Source organism: Colias eurytheme, chromosome 25 (genome assembly GCF_061535395.1).
Source record: "Colias eurytheme isolate Ceu_HAF_F1 chromosome 25, ilColEury1 Martin Lab GWU primary, whole genome shotgun sequence".
Lineage (NCBI taxonomy): Eukaryota > Metazoa > Arthropoda > Insecta > Lepidoptera > Pieridae > Colias > Colias eurytheme.
This window is the reverse complement of record NC_143004.1, coordinates 562,220-590,145: the sequence shown is the minus strand read 5'-3', so window position 1 is coordinate 590,145 and position 27,926 is coordinate 562,220. Positions and strand designations below refer to the sequence as shown.

Sequence of the window (27,926 nt, the reverse complement as noted above, 5' to 3'; positions counted from 1 at the left end):
GTCTCATTAATTCGAGTGGGAAGCGAGGCGCCAGCATCTCTAAATAATGACGAGCAATCAGAATTAGATGCTTATAAAACATATAAAAGTACTAACGCGATACATAAAAGTCGTCGATGCGACGTATGTATATAAATTAGTATAAAACTATTGAGCTCTGAACGATTTTACACCGTCCAGTGCTTTGCATTGATCGTTACAATGTAAAATGTAAAAGCTTTCGTTTCTATCCGCTAACCGCTTTAGCATTCCGCTTTTAGGAGCCCACGTAATCCGCAATATTATAGACTTTTGACGAGTAATACGAGATTGGTATAAAAGTGCTACTGTAACGAAACTTCATGCAATATACGTATAACCAAAATTTAGAGATTCTTGCGATTTTTTTTTCTGTAAGTACATAATATTGATTAGTATTTTACTTGTCACATTTATCTTATAGGTACATAAGGGCAAATTAAATGTGACATATATCAAGGAAAATGAATGACAGCTGCTGCTGATAAGAGATGATTAGCCACGCAATCTTTCCGTGGACAAAGAATCAAACGCATACCAGTACATATTCTAAAAAAACTACATTACAAACTTTATAAAAAAACATACTAAGTAGGTACTCTAAACACACCGATAACTATCTGATACACCTACCTACCTACAGTCATAATGCGATTATATTTAGCAGCATTATCACACTATGGAACGAATGCAACATCTGCTTGTCAATCACATACGATATATGTGCTTTTTGTATTCATGTCCTCGCTTATTATTTTTGTAAAACCCTAATACGAACAAAGGTAAGGTTTGTATGGTATTCCATATTGAGTGCCACGTGCTCCTATTCATTGATTCTTAAGAAAACCCCATGTCTATGTCTAGTATAGGTGTTTATAAAGTGGTAAATCGTTTGTCCCCAGGATGGGATAGCCGCTAAGAGCAAAATTTTACGACATTGCATATGTATTGAGACCAAACGAATTTTATTCCACAAAAAATGCTTATTATTATTAAGCCAAAGTGGTCACGGACTGATATATACCTGCAGCTTAAATAGTTATTAACAGGTTGCATATTTATATTTTATCGTTATAATATTCGCGATAGCTAATACTAGACTACTTAAATCACAGCTAATATTCCCCATTCACGACCTAAAAGCTCTAATAATGACTCCGCAATATTAATTTTTAATACTACCTTATTACGGAGCCATCGCATCGGTGCGACGAGAGCTCAGCCTTGTCTCTTTAAAAGCATTTAATTGCTTTGTATAGAGGAAAATGCATTTATCACCGTCTCTCAGCGAATACTTTTTCCATTTTAACTGTACATATACAATTATATTCGCTACAATTAAATAAATGAAGCGGGCATTTGATTGTTTTTAATTGCTGCTATTACCTAACTGCTGTATTCAAAGAGATGATGTATTACAATGGGAAAGGTCAGTTCTCGTTACATAACGATCAATTGGTTTCACTGGTCGACTAAAGAGATAATTCCATAATCACTAAACATACTACTGTTAAACTAGATTTAATATAAGAACTAAACACAACGCTAACAAATGCTCCAAAACAAAAATATGTATAAAACTTTTAGTTTTTAAACTTCAAACAAATTCAAGCATTGATACCATCAAGTAGATTCATTAGTTATTTTGTAAATCACTTTGATATCCTTACAATAAGATACCCTTGGAATGCAGTATCTACGTAGAGAGGAAGAAGCACGATGTATTTCGTTTTCAAAATCAATAAAACATACACGCACATATCAAAGGTATAACTACACAAAACATTTTTGCATTGTCCATGCCACGGTAAAACTCACGTACAAATACAACAAACCAATAACAACAACAGTGCAAAAAAAACACTCCGTATATCGGAACGTTGCGAGCGGGCAAATATTTATTTAACCCGTTCCATATAAAAAAAAACCCTGTTTACACTGGGAACATTGAAATTTGAAATATTAATCCATTTAAACCGCTCCGCTCGCTTGCAAAACGGGAAAATTAAATTACAATCATAAAATTTAAATGGGATCGACGAATTATAATATTCGGAGATGCGAATTATTAATGAGATTATATTACGTACGTACCTACGTAAATACACAGTTATATCGTAATTATATTTACATGATAATGAGCTAATTACGAAACGGGCTTTATTTGGATTTCGATGGATTAAATTGAATAAAGTGTTGTTTATTGTAGGTATATATAGCAGTTTGCATTTATTGTTAAACATTCAGTAACATTACAATAGATGTTTCTCAACAAACTTAAAAGTCGACGGCGTGGGTACTGTATTCATCTTATAATTAAAATTGATATAGGTACCTACATAATATTTCAATGAGGGCTTACCTACATTAAAATGAATTACCTAAACAATGCCTTGTAATGTACCTTCTTATGTACATGTTTTCTTCACAGTTAATTGCCTTAACAAAAAAAACATCTAACCCAATAATGCACCTACCGCCCCTCATAATGAAGTTATAAACAATGACGTCACAAGTACAAACTGAATGCAATCATGGAAACGGTGCGAGCTTACCTACCTATATGTAAATGTTTAGTAAACACGGCTCGCCGGGGAGTCGAACCGTGTGTACCGTGGTGCCATGTGCCCAGCGATAGACACAACATTGCACTTAGTTAAGTTCCGGGAACGGTTTGTAAACGTTTCAATGTTTGGTGTACATTCGAAAACTTCTATAAGGACACACTAGAGTCAATATTGTTTCGCAAAAACTTTTGGTATTACTAAATCTCTGGTTTTTATGTGCGTACTACCATGCGTACCACGTATAATCAATTTTTTTGTGTAGGTACAAGTAATACAAAGAAAGATATTCATTGATTACCTGTAGACGGTTTTACGAAATAGAAACCAGACATTATGTTATTAAATGTGTATTACAAACACACCCTATCGTTACAACTAATCTATTCGTAATCTATCAGACATCAGCCAACTCAGCGTTTATCGAAATAATACAATTCATATGAAAAATAACGAGCTTATAATGTAATTTTCCTTATCGATCTAGTTAAAAGAATATCTTCTTTATCTTCTTCTTCTTCTTCTTCTTCTTATATATAAAAATGAATCGCAAAATGTGTTGGTAAGCGCATAACTCGAGAACGGCTGAACCGATTTCGATAATTCTTTTTTTATTATATTCCTTGAAGTACGAGGATGGTTCTTATGTAGAGAAAACGTAAACATGTACCACGGGCGAAGCCGGGGCGGACCCTAGCGGTCCGCCCCGGCTATTGAATAAAGGGACAGGTGACAGGTCATATTTAGTAGGTACGCTATTTCTTAAGATACATAAAAACTAGATCGCTAATGTAATGTATGAGACTCAGTGTTGCATAATTAGTTAAAATACTAAAAAGTTTGTGAGTGAAATATGTAATAAATACTAAATTAAAAAGGAAACAGTAAGTTATATTTAAATATACTTTTTCAAAGCCGAATATTTAATTAAAATTCATTCATAATAAACGTAACGGTAGTTAAATGGGCGTACATATCCTTACGTCAATTAATTAAAAATTAGCAGTCTGCCGCGTCCGAGCCGGCCGCTAGACCTCAGGTCACCTATATTTAAACTAACCTATATTTCGTCTCTTCATGTACCCACTGAGTGTATGCATTTACTGGCTATTTACATTTAAAATAACTACTTAAATAAATATTTGACATTTGACACTAAGTGACATATCACACTAGCGGATTGCGAGCGGTTTCAAAGCGGAGCGGGTGCGCAACGAATACGTTGCGGGCGCGCAACGAACACGCCGCGGTTGCGCAGCGAATTCGTTGCGGACGCGTCATTTTGTATACTCTCGCACAAAAGCCAGCCCTTCCGCCTTGCCTAACTTCCATTCAATATTTCCATCGTTTCTGTAGCACTCAATTTTTTAACCGTACTGTGGAAATGCACTTACTTAACAGTTAACTAAAGATGTAATAACAACTGGAGTTGTTAAAAAAAGGTGCTATAAAATTGAATTACTAGGACTTTTAGAATGTACCATACATTCCAAAAGTATGTAACGACTGACCAGTATAATCTCTCCCATAGCAACGTATGTTATAAAGAGATTTTGTGAACCTAATTATGAGCAAAGTGATAGTGAGTTGCTGGTTGCTTGATAAAATTTTCTATTCACTGCTATTTATCTAATAATAAGATAGCCCTGTTTTAGTTAAGGAGCTTTAACATTTATTTCACTAATGAACTTTCTTAATGAGCAATTAAGTTATCTGATTGCATTTCGACCAAGATTTAATAGATAAAACAATACCCTAAACATTAACATGTTATGAAACTCGTAAAAAATAATGATCTCATAATTATTATACTATCACAAGTTATAAGTAACAACCAGCACGGATTCCATTTTGTTAATGAGTGTACATGACTGCGACGTAAACGTTGCGCATCTGCCACGCGTCCGCAACGAATTCGCTGCGCAACCGCAACGTATTCGTTGCGCACCCGCTCCGCTTTGAAACCGCTCGCAATCCGCTAGTGTGATATGTCACTAAATGTACATATTTAGGTTATTTTATACATTTTATTTATTAAACAACTAGGTTGCCGCCCGCGGCTTTGCCCGCGCAGTCAAAGAAAAACCCGCATAGTTCCCGTTCCCGTGGGATTTCCTGGATTGCGTCATTTTCCCGGGATAAAAAGTAGCCTATGTCCTTTCTCGGGTATCAAAATATCTCCATACCAAATTTCATGAAAATTGGTTCAGTAGTTTAGGCGTGATTAAGTAACAGACAGACAGACAGGGTTACTATCGCATTTATAATATTAGTATGGATTCTAAAAAGTCGTCTCAAAGTGTAGTGTAGTGCACTGTGCAGCTGAGGGTCTTTGTTCGATTCTGACTAATTGTTAAAATTCTTTTAATGACTAGAATATTGTATTTTTCTAGGTACATATAAGCACTTTTATCAGTTATCTATATTTCCACTATAATATTCTGTTTATTTTTAACCTAAATGGTGTTCTGTAAATTTCGAGGAATATTACTTTATCGTCACTCACAAGTGTACCTACGCTAGTACATACATATTAATATTGACTAAATATAAAATATTTTCTCAGAATAATTTATCTCTATGATAAAATCATATTAAGAAATCAGTCCAAAATTACATTTTCGTATCTGAATGAGTTCTCTGTTCTATAAATAAACTTAATCACATCTATTTTTAAACACTCACACACATGTAACATAATCACTTTTTATCTAAGGTAAAGTGATGAATTATTATGTACAAGCATTTTAGAACTTAATCTATCCTACTACATACTAATATTATAAATTCGAAATTTGGTATATAGGATAGCTGAAGACCCAGAATAAGATATAGGTTACTTTTTATCCCGGAAATCCCACAGAAACTGGACCTATGCGGATATTTCTTTGAAAACGCGGGCGAAGCCGCGAGCGGAAGTCCTACCTACATGATACATACATGCTCATTTATCTATAGCATACCTATCTATACTAATATTATAAAGAGGAAAGGTTTGTAATTATGTATAACTATGTATATGGTTTTCACGCATAAACTACAGAACCGTTTACAATGAAATTTAGCACACATATGACGACGCGGTTGGCGCAGTGGTAAAGTAACTGCCTACTGAGCCGACGGTCCCGGGTTCGATCCCCGGTCAGGGCAAATATTTGTGTGATGAACTCAATTATTTGTTCTTGGGTCTGGGTGTTATTATCTATATATGTATTTATTAAATATTATATTTATCGTCGCCTAGTACCCACAACACAAGCCTTAATTGAGCTTACTGTGGGACTAGGTCGATTTGTGTAATAATGTCCTATAATATTTAATATATGTTTTTTTTTTTTTTAAATATAGAGGGTAACTTGGATTAACACATAGGATAGGTTTTATCCCGGAAATCCCACGGGAATGGGAACTATGCGGGTTTTCCTTTGAAAACGCGAGCAAAGCCGCAGGCGGAAAAAGTTCATCTATATTTAGGTAAACATATTTTATATCAATTCATACATAGAAACGATACCCTGCACGTTTATATTTATGAATGGAGGTATAAATGGAATTATGCGAATTTATTGGGGCCATGGAAACGGCGATTATATATTTCGGTAGGTATTGCAATATCATAAAAAAAATTGATTGTCTGCGGTTTACTGACGATAGTTGAACGTGACAACGTCCGATTGTGCTTCTTTGTCGTTCGTTCCGCGCTCTCGCTCGCACTTCAAGCCTTACATGGAACGCCTCATAGCGAGGTAACGCCGCATGAGTCATGTTTTTTCGTGCGTGCAGGCGGCTCTATCGAATTATAAGACGTTGTCACGTCAATGATTTATATCATAAAATCGATTTATTATTCAACCGGACCGTTATACTTCGCACCCATTTCACAATGACGAGGCAAGTTGTTTACAGCGTTATAACTCATAATGGCATATAATAAATTGTATGATCACAAAAAACGTTCACAGCCAATAACAATAAGCATTCCCATTAATACTGCAAAATTACACTTTCCAAACATTCAAACAATCTGTACTACAGCGTAGTTTTGCTTCCACCGAACGCTACCGATAAATACATTTTTAATCAACGACCACCTCGTTAACCCTAGTTGTACAGATATTAGCCCTTAGCCCTTTACGTTTACGTGCCAAATTCGCGTAAAGCTACATCAGCTGGTAAATCGCTAGTGCAGTGGCCACGGAGCGGATCTCCGGCCGTTAATCCGTCAGTGTCTGCGTTTGATGAATCGCTCCACTCGTAATATTAACCGCAACCGCAGGCCGTGCGCGAAATATATGCGCACGTGTGTGTATATACATAATACACATACATACACGTTACATATAAACTGATATTCACAACGCACACACTAATGTAGGTGCAGCTGTGTGTGTATCATGTTTATATTTTTACAATACTGTTACCTTTTTCTGAATATATTTTTTAAAACCGCTTGCGTATAGTGGTTAGCTTTGTAAACACGTTTGAAAGGGCAATCGCAAAAATATCATCTTTTTGCGGTTCTAGAGAAAGGTACAATGTTTTTTCTTTTCATTACATAGGTAGATACATGTAGGATGCACCGTAAAGCTTTAAATTTATTAAAGATTTGCGATTTTTATTTTATTATTTAATTAAGATGAAAGATTTGGGCTTTGATGTTCTTTAATAAGTGATATTAATAGTCTTAATAGATTTTCTATGTTGTCCATACGATATTTCCATACGATAATTCAACTCCTTATATTTTAATTTTACATTAAAATAAACGACACAAAAAGTTATTCACAATCCAGCTAATCTGATTAAAAACCACAACACAGTTATTAATATTCAATAATCGCTCTATCTACACACAAAAGCTTCATTATTTCGTGTGTATGTATGTACTCACATAACAAGGTGTGTATACATTTGTCCAGGTGTAAAAATGTATCGACAGGTGCGCTCAAATTATACCAGCGTCTGACCGATTGTTTTCGTCACGATATTATACCTTATCTACCTACATTTCTTTTACATTTCAAATTTTACATTGTGACTGCATTGTGTCTATCTATAAATGTGCATTTTTTATCGGACGAAATAATCAGTACATTTCGCAAAAACGTTTATAAGCTATAGCTTAAAATAAAAGAATAAAAATATTTTAAAAGCAGGCTAATACGAATACTCAATAAATTGGCGATAAACTTGTTCCTATCTAATATATAAAATTATCATGTCACGGTGTATGTCCTCTGAAATGGCTCGGTGCATATAGAAACGGCCAACATCTGTTTTTCATACCTCTGAATGATAAGAGTAAGTCAAAACAGTTTACCGGGTCATCTAGTCTCATAATAAAGAATTGCTCTAAACAAGTCAATTATCTTAAAGAGATTGTTTACGACTGCGACTATTAAAGTATTCATCACACAACCTAGCACAACATCCTACAGAAATACATTATATGTACAAACTCGTTATATCGTATACCTCTAACCTAATTTAATAATTGAACGCCCAGATAAGACACCGATGCTATCTTTGAAAACTCCTTCAAACTAATTGTTAACATTGTATAACTATATCTACGGCAAGTGCTCTTAGTGTATAACAAGTGTTTAGTTCTAAATCTAGTCTAGACTATCTGCGAGCACTTATGTTATTTTCACTAAGCGTACCACAAGTAGTGCTTCGAGAATTGAGGGTAGATGGTAGATTGGTGGCCAACAATGGCTTAAAGCTTTTATACTTTATGTGTGCACGTCACCGAAAAAGGTTTCTTTCGTTCTTAAAATTTTCTACTTATTGTACAGTATAGATGCGATCGACTGCCATTTACTAATTTCGATTCATTGCTTGAACTGGTTATTTTTCTCATGATGTTACTTTGGCTTGGAAGTTATTCTGACTAAAAATAATAGTGAAGTTATTATTTTTTTTTTGGAAATACAGTTATTGAATGTTGATAAAAATGTGTCACACAAAATCTGCAGCGTAACTTAAACATATTTTTTATTCAAACCGCTATCGCTCCCAATCCTTTACATTGAAATTCAAAATCAAACCCGACATCGCTCGATCGCTAAGTCTGACTAAGCACATAATACTATTTGCATCGCCAATATTTGCTGACTTAGGGCGAGCGAGAGCACAGCAAACACTGCATCAGCAACCTTGCCTGCATCGCTCTGTTAGTTTTGCCGTCATCCTTACGTATCTTGAGCATATACGCCGACAATATCAAAATAGACTTTGAGGACGGCTTTATCGCAAACTGTTTAAGGAGAGATTGTTCGGGCTTTAATGGTAAATTAATTTACAATACATCTTAACATTATTGTATTATACGAAGGTTAGAAACAAATGTTAACGAGTTCAAACTTCGGCCAAAAATCCGCTTTTTCTTGAGGGAACCACAAACTAGTAAGAGTCTTACTCGCAAAGTTTTAAAAGAAAAAAGATTTTCGGTCGCTCCGCAGAAAATGCGAAAGTAAGATAAGATAGTTTCGTCCGATTCTATCGCACATCGATCTTACTGAAATGGATGGGTCGGTCTTATAGCCAAGGCGTAGCTAAACATTTTTCGATCCATACATTTTCAGGGATCTTAAAATCCTTGCTCGTAAACTTTGGCAAATCGTAATACCTACGATGTAGGTAATGAAGATAAATGCCCAATAGAGCGGATTTAGGAAAATATATCTTCGTCAATTTTATATGATCTAATAAGATAACTATTTGATTTAAAATATGTTTCTTTATTCTGTGAGTAAATAAGGCATAATATGACAACAAAACCAACACAGCTATCGATAATTAATTAAGGGTCATTTAAACGCATCTCGAGTGCATTCTTCGCGATGATACAACGAGCGAAATCGTGTCAAACTTAGTATGCCACTATAATCCAAATTGCATGCCGCGAAAGGCGAAAGTTGTGTGCATTCTCATAGCATTACTCACTATTGAAACCATCGCTGCATCACGTACATCGCCTACGTGCAGACTATCAGCGATACAAAAACATTCGAAACAGTTATATTCGTTTTATATAAAAACTGAAGCACGAAGTGAAGAAAAACATTGCTATTATCATTCAGAGTACCATGGTACATGCGAAAACTGGATTGAATATCGATATGTTAAAAAATACTCGTTTCTTTGAGACATGAAAGGCAATGCATGTTTGAACAGTAAGTATATATTATGAAAAGTATATTTATAACTTTACATATTTAAACTATCAGATAGTTAATACTGCTTCAGATAGTAAATGATTTGTTGTTATTCACAGTTATTTGACAGTTTATAATCTCGGGTGATAGGTCGCGAACTGTGGGTCTTCACAATGTGTATGTACCTACTTCCATAATAATATTACAAATGCGAAAATAACATGAGCTTGTGTGTTATGTTATAATGTTTTCACGCTCGAGCCGTTCAACGAAATTGGATTATTATACAAAATACATATATATACATGTATGTAGTTGAAATAGAGTAGGTAGAGTTTGTTGCAAAAATATATCCAGTACGTAAACTATTGAACCATATATCAAAAGATAGCTACGTACAATCATTATACGAATAATATTTATAAAATAGGATCAGAATAATTGAATATAAAATAATATTAAATAACACAGCATTGATCAATGGTCAATTAAAAAGCCCACATATCTGCTTACGTGTATCAGGTTTCGTGTACACTCCATCCAATTTTTGGTTACACTGAACCGCCAATATGTTGCATTGAATTTATCGTGTTTCAATAATCGATATTCGGTAAATAAACAGTGTCGTGTGCTCAAATAAATATGTTCTGTAAATATTCTTTGACATATTATGATACCATTAATTATTATTATTTAACATTTATATTGAAAAAGAGTTCCCCGTAAGGGGTGTATAAGTTGACGTATTATTATTTATCACGAACAAATAAACATACCTTATTTATTACCATTACCTTTATTGTGCCCATATTTTTACCGTAACTGGGCTCAAATCGCATTTATTGAAGCGTTTACACGCTAAACTAACATTTAATTGGATAAGATAGATATGGAGGATTTTCACCGGCTGACTAAACATAAAATCGCGAAACTACTCGAGCTACTAACACGAAATTCGGCACGGAAGGCAATGGATGCTCATTGCTCACCTAGTGTTAGCAAAAAATCACGTTTATTGTTCACTTTGTTCATATTCCACTAAGTAACGTAATAATTTTCACTTTATATCCCCTAACTTTACCTTTACATAACTTAGAATATCTGGTAATAATAACTATTATAATACCTTTTCGAATAATAATTAAATGCAAAGATTCTTCATTGACGTTAAAAGACCAGAATAAATTCGTTTGCACTGCACAATTCCATCTATTTTGGGAGCATTAATAAGTTATTGGTAATTTTTAATCTTTTAGTATTTTCGATTGCTAGGTTTTACATTTAAAAACACAAATCCTATGTAAATAAAGTTATTTATATCTACTGCTGCAGACAGACAGCCAGTCAGTGTCAGTTGATATTAATAGCAATGGGCTACGCACAAATTTAATTGCATATATTTTTATACAACATAGTTCTATAATTGACAAATTTTATAGCATTTGGGGAATTCCCAAAAATTAATTTACATGACAAGCCAAGTTTGTTCTTTATTTGTACATATTAGTGCTAAGAAAAATTATTAAATCTTTTGTCATCATCATGATGATAAGCAACATTTTTGTTTTCACTAAAAGATTTAGTTGCTGTCTTTGTTTTTGGTGTATAAAAAGTGACATACCATATTCCGTTAGCTGGGTGTGGGGCATTCCTTGCGATCGGGAATCAAACATAGGCACACTAACACTCAAACATTAACCATTGTACCAATGGGGCAACTTATACAATAAATATTTGAAATATCCTCTCATAAAAAGAAGGCAGTAAAAAGCAATTGAAAGAGCATTAGTCACATATCGCACCGTAACAATAAATTAATTAAAGTCATTGTTAAAATATCATTTTAACGGTTATTGTTCACGGTGTTTCACATAATGTATTGAAATGTGAGAAAATTGCGAAACAATACACATTTCAGTTGGCAAAAACGAAAACATGTACATACTTCAATTGTGAACGAACATAATATAGTTTCAAATGACAGAACATTATCTATAATATAAAAATGAATCGCAAAATGTGTTAGTTTCCTTAATTTTTTTTAAACATATTCCTTGAAGTATGAGGATGGTTCTTTATATGGAGAAAACGTTGGTAAACATGTACCACGGGTGGACTGCAATTTTGATATACAACTACTTTTACTACTTATTTGATTACTATGTATTTTGTAAGCTAAATTATTTAATGTAAAGGCAGGCTTGTTTTCTTCTCTTATAAGATTATGTTTTAAAGTTCAACTGATTATCAAGCTAATAGAAACAAGAATAGGATATAATAATATGCAAGTAAGTAATGCAATACATTTTATTTCATGCAATTATATAATAATAATATTAGTGTAGACTTAATTGTGGTTAAATTGATAATGCAACAATATATTTAAAACTACTGTATTGATAAGAAAGCGATAAATTTAAATTTAAAAAATTTAAGCCTGTTTTTTTTTTTGCTTTAGAGATGAATGTAAAAATAAATGAATAGACTTTTTTAAAACCATTTATTAAAAATACTGATAATGTAACAGAATAAGGATAATATTAAAAAAAAACTAAATTTCAGATACCAGGTATCAAATATTTATATGAAATTAAAAATATAAAAAATGTTTGTTATATTAGTCTCACAAAAACTCAGGAATGGCTGAGCCCATTTTGGTTAGGTTTGTTTGTCAGAAAGAAAAGGAATGGGTGATATGAAGTTAACAGTGAACTTCTAGTAAAAAATAAAAACATTGCAATTAGCATTATCCATAGAAAAACTAATATAAAATTAGCATACAGACCACAGACATATCAAATTTCCAAAATAAAGCAATACAATATTTTGAATATCACTTCAAGAGCATATTATTAATTACTAGCGGTCCACCCCGGCTTCGCCCGTGGTACATATTTACGTTTTCTCTACATAAGAACCATCCACATACTTCAAGGAATATAATAAAAAAAGAATTATCGAAATCGGTTCAGCCGTTCTCAAGTTATGCGCTTACCAACACATTTTGGGATTATAGATTAATGATTATTACGTAGTTGATTTTATTTCATTATGTTTTACAAAGATGGTTTAATTGAAGGTATAAGTATTTTAGTTATTTTTTATCATATTTTATGTTAAATCCATACACTTTTAATATGGAAGAAAGCTAGGTCAATATTTCAAGTATATGTTATACTTAATGCATAATTTCAAGTTATTGTATGAGGGAATAGGTTTAAACTACACAATATTAATAGTGGTTATTATTGCACGCCTCATAAGCGAAGCGTTGAGGTGGGTACTACTGTCACTTCGCGCAAAACATCTGATTTTTCAAACTTAAAATGTCTTTATGTATCATACATTGCACTTGTAAGATAATACATACACACACATTAAGAAAAAACACTATTTTTAACGTTCATGATATTTTTGATGTCATTTTTGTTATTTAAACTAGTTAAAAAACAGTTTAAAAAAGTTCTGTCTTGGACGTCCGTGTGTCTGTATGTGCGGATCCTTTTTCTTGTTAACACGATAGCGACCGAAATACTTTACTAATCGAGTCTTTTTTTTTCTCTTACGCTTGAGTATGCTCAGGAATAGAACCCTTTCATTTTTCAGGGTCTGATTCGATGTGGTTTAATTGTTATTAAATAAACAAAAATAATAATTAATAAATATTTATTAAAAAAAAATTATGAGGCGTGCACTTTTGGATTTTCCAAATTATTTCAGAATATTATTGTTATTGGTAGCCAAAGTTCTCTTAGAATCTGTGAAAATACATCAAGTGCATGTTTAAAAAATATTGGACTCAGTAGAATGTGTTTTATGTATAGTTTTCATGAATTCTGGGTAATGTTACCATATTATATTCAAGCACATTGTAGAAAGTAGAGCATAAAGCCTTTATTCATGCCAGGAGTGCATGTTTATGGCCCTATAAATCAATTTAAATAATCTACCATTGCCTGTTGTGGAGTACATAAAAATAACATAAATTTCTCTTTAAAATTTTATCAAATAAATGAGGTCACAGCGTACAGTGTACATTCATATACCTACAGAGCTTTCAACCTAGCCATGTTTCTTTATGGACTGTTTATTATGTGTCAAAAGCTTTCAAATATCAAATTTTCTATAACTTATGTGTTATTCTGGTACATAAGCTACAACATTGCTAAGTATCATCAACATTTATTCAATTGTTTTAGGTGTGAAAGTGTAAAAAACCTACATTCACACATTCTTACTTATTCTTTTGCGTTTAAAATATTGTGAGGATCATTTATAAAAACTAGCTTAATAACTTGTTTATTTTATACATAATAGCTTGTTCCATGTACATATTATATTTAAGTTGGGCATTATTATTTATTAAATTAAATTTTACTCATACAATTCACTTCAACTTTTAAATAACTGTGTGAATTTTATGTAGATTATGCACACAACAATTTGTATTGTAATATACATTAATTTTACAAAGTATTTGAGCAAATGCTATTTTGGAAGGTGACAAGTTGATCAAGATAATTTGTTATCAAGTGGAAAGATTGTTGCAAAACTAAAAATAAAACAAAGAATGAGTGTGGATTCAGAATTCTGGTTTAAACATTTAAAAAAAAATGCTTTATAGATGCCCAAAATAAATGTGGACTACATATAACTACATATAATCAGGCAGTTAATTAAATATATTTTAATATGAGATGTTTTAAAATAGCATTTTGAATGAATTGGGATAACTAAGTGTCAGATATATACATAGTTTATTTATTAAAGATAAATATGTTAGTCAAGTTTTACGAAAAGTGTGTTGAATGAAAATTTTTTTTTTAAATTAAGAATACACTTAGGTGCCTTATTAACATAGATTTAAAATGTTTCTGTTTTTATTTGTATTAAAAATTAAAAACAACCCGAGATTTCTGTGTGGAAGATATTATGCATTTAAATGATGTAGGTTTATCATAATTACGATAACACAGTGCTTGCATTTACAACGATATACAAGTCATTAACCATATGTTTTAAACATTGTATATCCTTATATTTGGGTAAGTTTTATAGATTTTTCTCGTGAAATGGACTATCACCCCACATTTAACAATTGTATGAACATCATTTTCACCACAAAATACAAGGTTTTAGATGTTGTTTTCAACAATAACATAAATTACAGACGTAACAGTCATTGAACGCTGGAAATATGTTACGAGTGATTTGTATAAAAAAGGCTGCACCGTGTAAAGAGAACAGCTGCATTGTTACAACCGGCGACGACTCAGCGCCTACTTTGGCCACGCTATAAAAACGACCAATATAATCAAATAGGTTACACTCTTCGACTGAAAAAATCACTTTATCCTATCCTTATATGACATATGAGTATAAAAATAGTACATGTACTCACGTAAAATCACCAATATCATCCAATAACATGCATCATTACGCCCAAAGGAGAACTATCACTGCATAAATAACCATCACAATTCAACACTGAACATTTTAAATGCCTTCTATAGCAATATTGCACATATGACTTTATAAACATGGATAACTAATAACATATAACACAAAAACACATACACTATGTTAAAATAACGATTGGTAAAATAATATCACAAAAAACTATATTTTATCAAACGAACGCGTAAGAGTTTTCTACTCGTCCTTACGTTCACATAAATTGGCAGCCATCTTGCATTCGTGCGAAACACACTGAGTTGCCAGTTAATAAATAAAATTTCCCAATAAATCCTTACATCCAGTATGTCAATGATAATATACGATTTATTTCTTAGTTTGATTATAAATAAAATAATTTAAGATAGTTATTCAAGTAATTTATTAAAAATTGAGTTTATGAACCGAAATAACCATTTTGGAAACTTGATTAGTATAAAGAGAGATAAAATAAATTACAACCTAATAGATTAATATATTCCTTATCATTTCCTTGTCGTATTGAATATTTTTTCAATAATTACAGAATATGATAAATATTAAATATACTCCTTGCGGTACTCGGTATAACACATAAATGGGAAAAGATTGAAATCTGGTAACACTACAGAAAAGTCATGGACATTGGACATTTCGTTTAATTTTTTTAACGCCAGAATACGAGGTAATTGATATTCGTCCTTTAATAGGGAATATGCATGATTCTTTTTATTTTTTATCCAATAGTTTACCACATTTTATATAAGGGAGAAAAATTTCGCAGCGAAAAATTAATTAGAAGTATATAAAAAATGTTTTAAAAAACCCAAATCGACAAATTCCTACAAATTCAAACGATGCGGCCATTTGGCGCGCTTCGTGTAACGTCACAGTTCATGACAACAAACAAATCAAATCAAGAAAATAGTTGAACAAGTTTTAGAAATTTCTTTGATTCAATATCGTTATTCGTTTCTTATAATTGTTAATAAATCGTTATGGGACATCATTCTTCAATAGAAAAATACAAAAACTTACATATATGTATATACAAGTATTGGGTTGTGCCTAACTGCAAGTATTTTTCTTTGTAAATTGTTACGTAGTAAGTAAGCATGGTAAAGTAGTAATACTATAATAGTATCTCAATGGTTTGTAAGAAAAAAGTGGTAAAGCTATGTAGGTGTAAAGAGGCGCGATCATCCCATAATTTAATATTGTTGTGAAGATCACTTTGAGGTTAGTATTGAACTCTTTTTTTTATGTTTTTATTGTAGGAAGTTCAGATCTGTTACATGTAATATATGTATATATAACAGTATTAGTTAAGTACATGCAATACCTGTCATGCGGGACTGCTTTTTCAAAATTCTGTTTTTTAATCATTTCACTAAGCTAGTTTCTAACATTTTTTTTAGGTTGAAGAAGACACATAACTGTGTGATGTCTACATGGAGCATAAAATCAACAATTTCAAGAAAAACTGACCTAAAACATAAAGATTAAAGAATGGTATCCTTCCAAACAAATTTCAAAACAAAGCCTATCTGAGCCTCTTGCGTCTGAAATTGTACCCGATAGTGCCTCAATAACACAACATATAATGTAGAATTACATACCAGTTTATTGTCAACTCAAGTTTACTTATAAAACACAGGGTACACTTGTGAAGCAGTTTGCAGTACATACATAAGTCAGTAGATAGTATATGTAGTGAGAACATAACATTTTATAGTAACAAGGCAATTCAAGTAAATACTAAAATCTATACTAATATTATAAAGCTGAAGAGTGTTTTTTTGAATGCGCTAATCTGAGGAACTACTGGTCCGATTTGAAAAATTCTTTTGGTCTTAGATAGCCCATTCATTGAGGAAGGCTATAGACTATTTATCATCACGCTTAGACCAACAGGAGCGGAGCCACGCGGGTGAAATGTGGAGCGCAGCTAGTGTAGAAATAAAAGTTTTAGTCATATTTAATCTATTGGTTGTCCATGTCGTTTAATTCCATTCTGCATCTCTTAAAAAATACAACACTATCCCCACAGCGGCGAACAGCGCACAGTATTTGCTTGCGCCAGCCGCGTATGGCTAGCCGTGCGACGCTGCAGCGGGGCGTGCGGGGGGGGGGGGCTGCTGCAAGAGCACTGCTGCTGCGGGGTCGTTGGCTACACATGCTAGACCAGCGCATACGAGACTTGCCCCTGCGCATCCAGCTAGAGCTGCACGGTGGGTGGCTGATGATGATATAGTGCGGTTCCTGCAGGCGCTACCGAATTATCAACAATGTGCAGGATGATGCGCCGCCTACATAGCAGGTTTATTTATTTATTTATTTAATTAAGGTCAGCAAACAGTTGTTTACATCAACATATACATACAAAAACAAGAACACAAAACACAGGTTAGTGAGAAAGAGCTACTGCAGCAGCATTGGGGTCTATGGCTACACATGCTAGGGCAGCGCATACACGGCTTGCGCCTGCGCCTACTGCGCTCACTTCACTCACCACGCATACAAAAGCCGCATATGTGCATCTCGCGCTATGCAGTGGCTAACAAATAATGTTATAACATTATTGTGTGCGAATATCATAGTTTTATTATATCACTAGCTCACCGCCCGCGGCTTCGCCCGCTTTGTCTAAAACCTAATGATTTATATACTAAAACCTTCCTCTTCAATCACTCTATCTACTTAAAAAAACCGCATCAAAATCCGTTGCGTTGTTTTAAAGATTTAAACATACAAAGGGACGGAAAAAGCGACTTTGTTTTATAATATGTAGTGATTAGTGCGAAATATCATCAATCAAGTCTGTTCAAGTCCACAAAGCCGAATGTTAATTCCTGCTTTTGTGGCAAAACAACTGAAACAACTAGCCCCAATCACTAAAAGACACTGATAAAATGATTAATGATAAACATCTAGAACTGTAATTTGCAATTTTAAAATAATTTGGAAAATCCAAAAGTGCACGCCTCATAATTTTTTTTTAATAAATATTTATTAATTATTATTTTTGTTTATTTAATAACAATTAAACCACATCGAATCAGACTCTGAAAAATGAAAGGGTAAAGACTCGATTAGTAAAGTATTTCGGTCGCTATCGTGTTAACAAGAAAAAGGATCCGCACATACAGACACACGGACGTCCAAGACAGAACTTTTTTAAACTGTTTTTTAACTAGTTTAAATAACAAAAATGACATCAAAAATATCATGAACGTTAAAAATAGTGTTTTTTCTTAATATGTGTGTGTATGTATTATCTTACAAGTGCAATGTATGATACATAAAGACATTTTAAGTTTGAAAAATCAGATGTTTTGCGCGAAGTGACAGTAGTACCCACCTCAACGCTTCGCTTATGAGGCGTGCAATATACTCAGTCATGCACATACATACATGCTATTTGCAACTCTACTGTTGAACTTATTATACATTAAAAAAAAAAGACGGGTTGCACTCCGGGAGTGCCGGCAGAAGTGAAAATGCGCGTAGTAGAGAGGGGATAGCTGTCTACTCTCCATCCGTCTTACGCTTTTTCGATCAGGTCACGTGTCCTGACGCGAGTTTAAGATTTTATACCCATTACAGAAAAAGTGCTCAACGCCGCTAAAGAAGTTTTCACTTCAAAAATAAAAATTAAAATGCTAAAAATAATTCCATTTTATCAAATGTGTAGGAATTAAAAGCAGCTTAGCATGAAGCTGAAATCCTCGGTTCGAGTCTTGGCGATGGTGAAGTTACCATCAAAGAGATAGTCAACGACATGCATCAGCTTGAAGAGCTTTGCTTGCTGAAACTATGGTAACTCAAATCGTGCTCAAATCCTACTAATTTTTTTTTAATATAATATTATAAATGCGAAAGTTTGTGCGGATGAATGTGTGTGTATGTGTAGGTGTGTATGTTTGTTACTCTGTTTGTATGTATTGTAATCACAACAACTAGTTAAAAAAAAAGAAATTATAGGTCTGTTCATGTATTTTGATTGTGTATTTCTTTATGTATATTATGACTGTTTGTTTCTAAAATAAAAAAAAGAATTGTTTGCCGAGCCTTATTCCATATCGTGACGATATTGTCATGACGTGACTTTGAAACTTTACTCTCAACGCGCATAAGTTTCAATTGACTTAGTCTGTGCACTGAGGACAACGAAAGGATTTCCGCAAATTTATTTAATTTATAGATGCTTGAAAAAAAGGAAAATTTAGTTATCTTCAAAAAAAACATTACAGAGAGCCAAGAGGGCGGTGAAGGTGGAGCGGGCGGTGTCGCGCGACTAGCTGCCAGTCTGCTGGCTTTCCATGATTCGGCGAGATTGGCGCCGAACGGCTTGCTGTGAGATAATACACACACATACATACATACAGCAAAATTTAATCACATACATAAAGTGTAAGTGAAGTCCCTTGTCCCCAAGTGGGGTAAGGGGCAGATGCATTATGCATACATCTGTTTCACTGATCGATTCTAGGGACAAGTAGGTGATCAGCCTTCTGTGTCCTGCCAGACCGAGACATTTTTTTTTCTTCGTCTCCACCGGGAATCGAACCCAGGACCCCTCGGTTTTACGGTCACGCGTCAACCACTGTACCAAGGAGGCGGTCAATAATAATCACACACATGCATATACCAACTTAATTTATAATACTTATATAATAATTAAGTTTGTAGCCAAAACATACTATTGATTTTACCTCATTTAAATTTAACATGAAATTTTAATGAACGGTCTATGTAAACCGTATTAAACAATTATTACGCGTAAAATCTTATTATGTTATCCAACACAACCAACTCACTTGTGTTACAGAACATAATGAACGGCATCGGCGAGATGATATACGCTGCGGTAGTATGGCGCCGGGCTCGCGGGTGGTGCTGGGGAGAGACTAGCAGCGCTGAGACACTGACTCTCAGCGCTGAGACACTGTCTCGAAGCGCTGAGACACTGTCTCGCAGCGCTGCGCCTCCCGCACGACAGGCTCCACGCTGCCCATGCGTACTTACACCTGCTGGCACACCCGAGGTGAGGCTCTATGGAGCTATATGGGAGTGTAAAAGGTGGTGACCAAAATGTGTAAACTGCGACTACTCGCGTGGTTATGTGGGTATATGCTGAATTATACGTTACGGTTGGGACGAGCTGCACGCTGCGCATGCGTACGCGTTGCTGGTACGTTCGACAGCACGCAAGGTACGATTTTATGTTGCTAACACGTTCGACTGCACGCAAGGTACGATTTTATGTTGCTAACACGTTCGACAGCACGCAAGGTACGATTTTATGTTGCTAACACGTTCGACTGCACGCAAGGTACGATTTTATGTTGCTAACACGTTCGACAGCACGCAAGGTACGATTTTATGTTGCTCACACGTTTGACGGTACGCAAGGTACGATTTTATGTTGCTAACACGTTCGACAGCACGCAAGGTACGATTTTATGTTGCTAACACGTTCGACAGCACGCAAGGTACGATTTTATGTTGCTAACACGTTCGACAGCACGCAAGGTACGATTTTATGTTGCTAACACGTTCGACAGCACGCAAGGTACGATTTTATGTTGCTAACACGTTCGACAGCACGCAAGGTACGATTTTATGTTTTTAACACGTTCGACAGCACGCAAGGTACGATTTTATGTTGCTAACACGTTCGACAGCACGCAAGGTACGATTTTATTTTGCGTGCACGTTCGGTGGCACGCAAGGTACGATTTTATTTTGCGTGCACGTTCGGTGGCACGCAAGGTACGATTTTATGTTGCTAACACGTTAGACAGCACGCTAGGTACGATTTTATTTTGCGTGCACGTTCGGTGGCACGCAAGGTACGAATTTATTTTGATAACACGTTTGACGGTACGCAAGGTACGATTTTATGTTGCTAACACGTTCGACAGCACGCAAGGTACGATTTTATGTTGCTAACACGTTCGACTGCACGCAAGGTACGATTTTATGTTGCTAACACGTTCTGCAGCTTGCAAGGTACGATTTTATGTTGCTAACACGTTCGACAGCACGCAAGGTACGATTTTATGTTGCTAACACGTTCTGCAGCTTGCAAGGTACGATTTTATGTTGCTAACACGTTCGACAGCACGCAAGGTACGATTTTATGTTGCTAACACGTTAGACAGCACGCAAGGTACGATTTTATTTTGCGTGGACGTTCGGTGGCACGCAAGGTACGAATTTATTTTGCTAACACGTTTGACGGTACGCAAGGTACGATTTTATGTTGCTAACACGTTCGACAGCACGCAAGGTACGATTTTATGTTGCTAACACGTTCGACAGCACGCAAGGTACGATTTTATTTTGCGTGCACGTTCGGTGGCACGCAAGGTACGAATTTATTTTGCTAACACGTTTGACGGTACGCAAGGTACGATTTTATGTTGCTAACACGTTCGACAGCACGCAAGGTACGATTTTATGTTGCTAACACGTTCGACAGCACGCAAGGTACGATTTTATGTTGCTTACACGTTCTGCAGCTTGCAAGGTACGATTTTATGTTGCTAACACGTTCGACAGCACGCAAGGTACGATTTTATGTTGCTAACACGTTCGACAGCATGCAAGGTACGATTTTATGTTGCTAACACGTTCTGCAGCTTGCAAGGTACGCTTTTATGTTGCTAACACGTTCGACAGCACGCAAGGTACGATTTTATGTTGCTTACACGTTCGACAGCACGCAAGGTACGATTTTATTTTGCGTGCACGTTCGGTGGCACGCAAGGTACGATTTTATTTTGCTAACACGTTTGACGGTACGCAAGGTACGATTTTATGTTGCTAACACGTTCGACAGCACGCAAGGTACGATTTTATGTTGCTAACACGTTCGACTGCACGCAAGGTACGATATTATGTTGCTTACACGTTCTGCAGCTTGCAAGATACGATTTTATGTTGCTAACACGTTCGACAGCACGCAAGGTACGATTTTATGTTGCTAACACGTTCTGCAGCTTGCAAGGTACGATTTTATTTTGCTAACACGTTTGACGCTACGCAAGGTACGATTTTATGTTGCTAACACGTTCGACAGCACGCAAGGTACGATTTTATGTTGCTAACACGTTCGACAGAACGCAAGGTAAAATTTTATGTTGCTAACACGTTCTGCAGCTTGCAAGGTACGATTTTATGTTGCTAACACGTTCGACAGCACTCAAGGTACGATTTTATTTTGCTTACACGTTTGACGGTACGCAAGGTACGATTTTATGTTGCTGACACGTTCGACAGCACGCAAGGTACGATTTTATGTTGCTAACACGTTCGACAGCACGCAAGGTACGATTTTATGTTGCTAACACGTTCGACAGCACGCAAGGTACGATTTTATTTTGCGTGCACGTTCGGTGGCACGCAAGGTACGATTTTATGTTGCTAACACGTTCGACAGCACGCAAGGTACGATTATATGTTGCTAACACGTTCGACAGAACGCAAGGTACGATTTTATTTTGCGTGCACGTTCGGTGGCACGCAAGGTACGATTTTATGTTGCTTACATGTTCGACAGCACGCAAGGTACGATTTTATGTTGCTAACACGTTCGACAGCACGCAAGGTACGATTTTATGTTTTTAACACGTTCGACAGCACGCAAGGTAGGATTTTATGTTGCTAACACGTTCTGCAGCTTGCAAGGTAAGATTTTATGTTGCTAACACGTTCGACAGCACGCAAGGTACGATTTTATGTTGCTAACACGTTCGACAGAACGCAAGGTAAAATTTTATGTTGCTAACACGTTCTGCAGCTTGCAAGGTACGATTTTATGTTGCTAACACGTTCGACAGCACTCAAGGTACGATTTTATTTTGCTTACACGTTTGACGGTACGCAAGGTACGATTTTATGTTGCTGACACGTTCGACAGCACGCAAGGTACGATTTTATGTTGCTAACACGTTCGACAGCACGCAAGGTACGATTTTATGTTGCTAACACGTTAGACAGCACGCAAGGTACGATTTTATTTTGCGTGCACGTTCGGTGGCACGCAAGGTACGATTTTATGTTGCTAACACGTTAGTCAGCACGCAAGGTACGATTTTATTTTGCGTGCACGTTCGGTGGCACGCAAGGTACGAATTTATTTTGATAACACGTTTGACGGTACGCAAGGTACGATTTTATGTTGCTAACACGTTCGACAGCACGCAAGGTACGATTTTATGTTGCTAACACGTTCGACTGCACGCAAGGTACGATTTTATGTTGCTAACACGTTCTGCAGCTTGCAAGGTACGATTTTATGTTGCTAACACGTTCGACAGCACGCAAGGTACGATTTTATGTTGCTAACACGTTCTGCAGCTTGCAAGGTACGATTTTATGTTGCTAACACGTTCGACAGCACGCAAGGTACGATTTTATGTTGCTAACACGTACGACAGCACGCAAGGTACGATTTTATTTTGCTTACACGTTTGACGGTACGCAAGGTACGATTTTATTTTGCTAACACGTTTGACGGTGCGCAAGGTACGATTTTATGTTGCTAACACGTTCTGCAGCTTGCAAGGTATGATTTTATGTTGCTAACACGTTCGACAGCACGCAAGGTACGATTTTATTTTGCGTTCACGTTCGGTGGCACGCAAGGTACGATTTTATTTTGCTTTCACGTTGGACGGTACGCAAGGTACGATTTTATGTTGCTAACACGTACGACAGCACGCAAGGTACGATTTTATGTTGCTAACACGTTCTGCAGCTTGCAAGGTACGATTTTATGTTGCTAACACGTTCGACAGCACGCAAGGTACGATTATATGTTGCTAACACGTTCGACAGCACGCAAGGTACGATTTTATGTTGCTAACACGTTCGACAGAACGCAAGGTACGATTTTATTTTGCGTGCACGTTCGGTGGCACGCAAGGTACGTTTTTATTTTGCTAACACGTTTGACGGTACGCAAGGTACGATTTTATGTTGCTAACACGTTCTGCAGCTTGCAAGGTACGATTTTATGTTGCTTACACGTTCTGCAGCTTGCAAGGTACGATTTTATGTTGCTAACACGTTCGACAGCACGCAAGGTACGATTATATGTTGCTAACACGTTCGACAGAACGCAAGGTACGATTTTATTTTGCGTGCACGTTCGGTGGCACGCAAGGTACGATTTTATGTTGCTTACATGTTCGACAGCACGCAAGGTACGATTTCATGTTGCTAACACGTTCGACAGCACGCAAGGTACGATTTTATTTTGCGTGCACGTTCGGTGGCACGCAAGGTACGATTTTATTTTGCTAACACGTTTGACGGTACGCAAAGTACGATTTTATTTTGCGTGCACGTTCGGTGGCACGCAAGGTACGATTTTATTTTGCTAACACGTTTGACGGTACGCAAGGTACGATTTTATGTTGCTAACACGTTCTGCAGCTTGCAAGGTACGATTTTATGTTGCTAACACGTTCTGCAGCTTGCAAGGTACGATTTTATGTTGCTAACACGTTCGACAGCACGCAAGGTACGATTATATGTTGCTAACACGTTCGACAGAACGCAAGGTACGATTTTATTTTTCGTGCACGTTCGGTGGCACGCAAGGTACGATTTTATGTTGCTTACATGTTCGACAGCACGCAAGGTACGATTTTATGTTGCTAACACGTTCGACAGCACGCAAGGTACGATTTTATGTTGCTAACACGTTCGACAGCACGCAAGGTACGATTTTATTTTGCGTGCATGTTCGGAGGCACGCAAGGTACGATTTTATTTTGCTAACACGTTTGACGGTACGCAAGGTACGATTTTATGTTGCTAACACGTTCGACAGCACGCAAGGTACGATTTTATTTTGCGTGCACGTTCGGTGGCACGCAAGGTACGATTTTATTTTGCTAACACGTTTGACGGTACGCAAGGTACGATTTTATTTTGTGTGCACGTTCGGTGGCACGCAAGGTACGATTTTATTTTGCTAACACGTTTGACGGTACGCAAGGTACGATTTTATGTTGCTTACACGTTCTGCAGCTTGCAAGGTACGATTTTATGTTGCTAACACGTTCTGCAGCTTGCAAGGTACGATTTTATGTTGCTAACACGTTCGACAGCACGCAAGGTACGACTTTATGTTGCTAACACGTTCGACAGCACGCAAGGTACGATTTTATGTTGCTAACACGTTCTGCAGCTTGCAAGGTACGATTTTATGTTGCTAACACGTTCGACAGCACGCAAGGTACGATTTTATGTTGCTCACACGTTTGACGGTACGCAAGGTACGATTTTATGTTGCTAACACGTTCGACAGCACGCAAGGTACGATTTTATGTTGCTAACACGTTCGACAGCACGCAAGGTACGATTTTTTGTTGCTAACACGTTCGACTGCACGCAAGGTACGATTTTATGTTGCTAACACGTTCGACAGCACGCAAGGTACGATTTTATTATACTCACACGTTCGACAGCACGCAAGGTACGATTATATGTTGCTAACACGTTCGACAGAACGCAAGGTACGATTTTATTTTGCGTGCACGTTCGGTGGCACGCAAGGTACGATTTTATTTTGCTAACACGTTTGACGGTACGCAAGGTACGATTTTATGTTGCTAACACGTCCTGCAGCTTGCAAGGTACGATTTTATGTTGCTAACACGTTCTGCAGCTTGCAAGGTACGATTTTATGTTGCTAACACGTTCGACAGCATGCAAGGTACGATTATATGTTGCTAACTTGTTCGACAGAACGCAAGGTACGATTTTATTTTGCGTGCACGTTCGGTGGCACGCAAGGTACGATTTTATGTTGCTTACATGTTCGACAGCACGCAAGGCACGATTTTATGTTGCTAACACGTTCGACAGCACGCAAGGTACGATTTTATGGTGCTAACACGTTCGACAGCACGCAAGGTACGATTTTATGTTGCTAACACGTTCGACAGCACGCAAGGTACGATTTTATGTTGCTAACACGTTCTGCAGCTTGCAAGGTACGATTTTATGTTGCTAACACGTTTGACGGTACGCAAGGTACGATTTTATGTTGCTTACACGTTCGACAGCACGCAAGGTACGATTTTATTTTGCGTGCACGTTCGGTGGCACGCAAGGTACGATTTTGTTTTGCTAACACGTTCGACAGCACGCAAGGTACGATTTTATTTTGCTAACACGTTTGACGGTACGCAAGGTACGATTTTATGTTGCTAACACGTTCGACAGCACGCAAGGTACGATTTTATTATACTCACACGTTCGACAGCACGCAAGGTACGATTATATGTTGCTAACACGTTCGACAGAACGCAAGGTACGATTTTATTTTGCGTGCACGTTCGGTGGCACGCAAGGTACGATTTTATTTTGCTTACACGTTTGACGGTACGCAAGGTACGATTTTATGTTGCTAACACGTCCTGCAGCTTGCAAGGTACGATTTTATGTTGCTAACACGTTCTGCAGCTTGCAAGGTACGATTTTATGTTGCTAACACGTTCGACAGCATGCAAGGTACGATTATATGTTGCTAACTTGTTCGACAGAACGCAAGGTACGATTTTATGTTGCTTACATGTTCGACAGCACGCAAGGTACGATTTTATGTTGCTAACACGTTCGACAGCACGCAAGGTACGATTTTATGGTGCTAACACGTTCGACAGCACGCAAGGTACGATTTTATGTTGCTAACACGTTCGACAGCACGCAAGGTACGATTTTATGTTGCTAACACGTTCTGCAGCTTGCAAGGTACGATTTTATGTTGCTAACACGTTTGACGGTACGCAAGGTACGATTTAATGTTGCTTACACGTTCGACAGCACGCAAGGTACGATTTTATGTTGCTTACACGTTCTGCAGCTTGCAAGGTAGGATTTTATGTTGCTAACACGTTCGACAGCACGCAAGGTACGATTTTATGTTGCTAACAAGTTCGACAGCACGCAAGGTACGATTTTATTTTGCGTTCACGTTCGGTGGCACGCAAGGTACGATTTTATTTTGCTTACACGTTGGACGGTACGCAAGGTACGATTTTATGTTGCTTACACGTTCGACAGCACGCAAGGTACGATTTTATGTTGCTAACACGTTCTGCAGCTTGCAAGGTAGGATTTTATGTTGCTAACACGTTCGACAGCACGCAAGGTACGATTTTATGTTGCTAACAAGTTCGACAGCACGCAAGGTACGATTTTATTTTGCGTGCACGTTCGGTGGCACGCAAGGTACGATTTTGTTTTGCTAACACGTTCGACAGCACGCAAGGTACGATTTTATTTTGCTAACACGTTTGACGGTACGCAAGGTACGATTTTATGTTGCTAACACGTTCGACAGCACGCAAGGTACGATTTTATGTTGCTAACACGTTCTGCAGCTTGCAAGGTAGGATTTTATGTTGCTAACACGTTCGACAGCACGCAAGGTACGATTTTATGTTGCTAACAAGTTCGACAGCACGCAAGGTACGATTTTATTTTGCGTTCACGTTCGGTGGCACTCAAGGTACGATTTTATTTTGCTTTCACGTTGGACGGTACGCAAGGTACGATTTTATGTTGCTTACACGTTCGACAGCACGCAAGGTACGATTTTATGTTGCTAACACGTTCTGCAGCTTGCAAGGTAGGATTTTATGTTGCTAACACGTTCGACAGCACGCAAGGTACGATTTTATGTTGCTAACAAGTTCGACAGCACGCAAGGTACGATTTTATTTTG

The 27,926-nt window shown here is 36.6% G+C and overlaps 2 protein-coding genes across 6 annotated transcripts in view; one reads left to right on the top strand and one right to left on the bottom strand.

The window, feature by feature from the left end:
* Positions 1 to 15,436, bottom strand: part of px (MAP7 domain-containing protein plexus) — a 121,408-nt gene extending 105,972 nt beyond the window's left edge. The window contains exon 1 of the mRNA XM_090116502.1: positions 15,144 to 15,436. Coding sequence (XP_089972628.1) covers positions 15,144 to 15,172 — 29 coding nt within the window. The 5' untranslated portion in view covers positions 15,173 to 15,436. The remainder of the gene's footprint in view (positions 1 to 15,143) is intronic.
* Positions 15,437 to 16,052: 616 nt separating this feature from the next.
* Positions 16,053 to 27,926, top strand: part of LOC149897396 (uncharacterized) — a 39,545-nt gene continuing 27,671 nt past the window's right edge. Inside the window, exons 1-5 of one of the 5 annotated variants that reach the window (XR_016458169.1) lie at positions 16,053 to 16,414; positions 16,594 to 16,868; positions 17,226 to 17,406; positions 19,429 to 19,531; positions 20,007 to 20,222. Coding sequence is in view for 1 of the 5 variants with exons in the window: in XM_090116330.1 (XP_089972456.1) it covers positions 17,172 to 17,406; positions 19,429 to 19,531; positions 20,007 to 20,013 (345 nt within the window). In the remaining 4 variants the exon portion in view is untranslated. Of the gene's footprint in view, positions 16,415 to 16,593; positions 17,407 to 19,428; positions 19,589 to 20,006; positions 20,224 to 27,926 lie in introns of those variants that run through there. The other 4 variants (XR_016458168.1, XR_016458167.1, XR_016458170.1 and 1 more) reach the window with 4 other exon arrangements.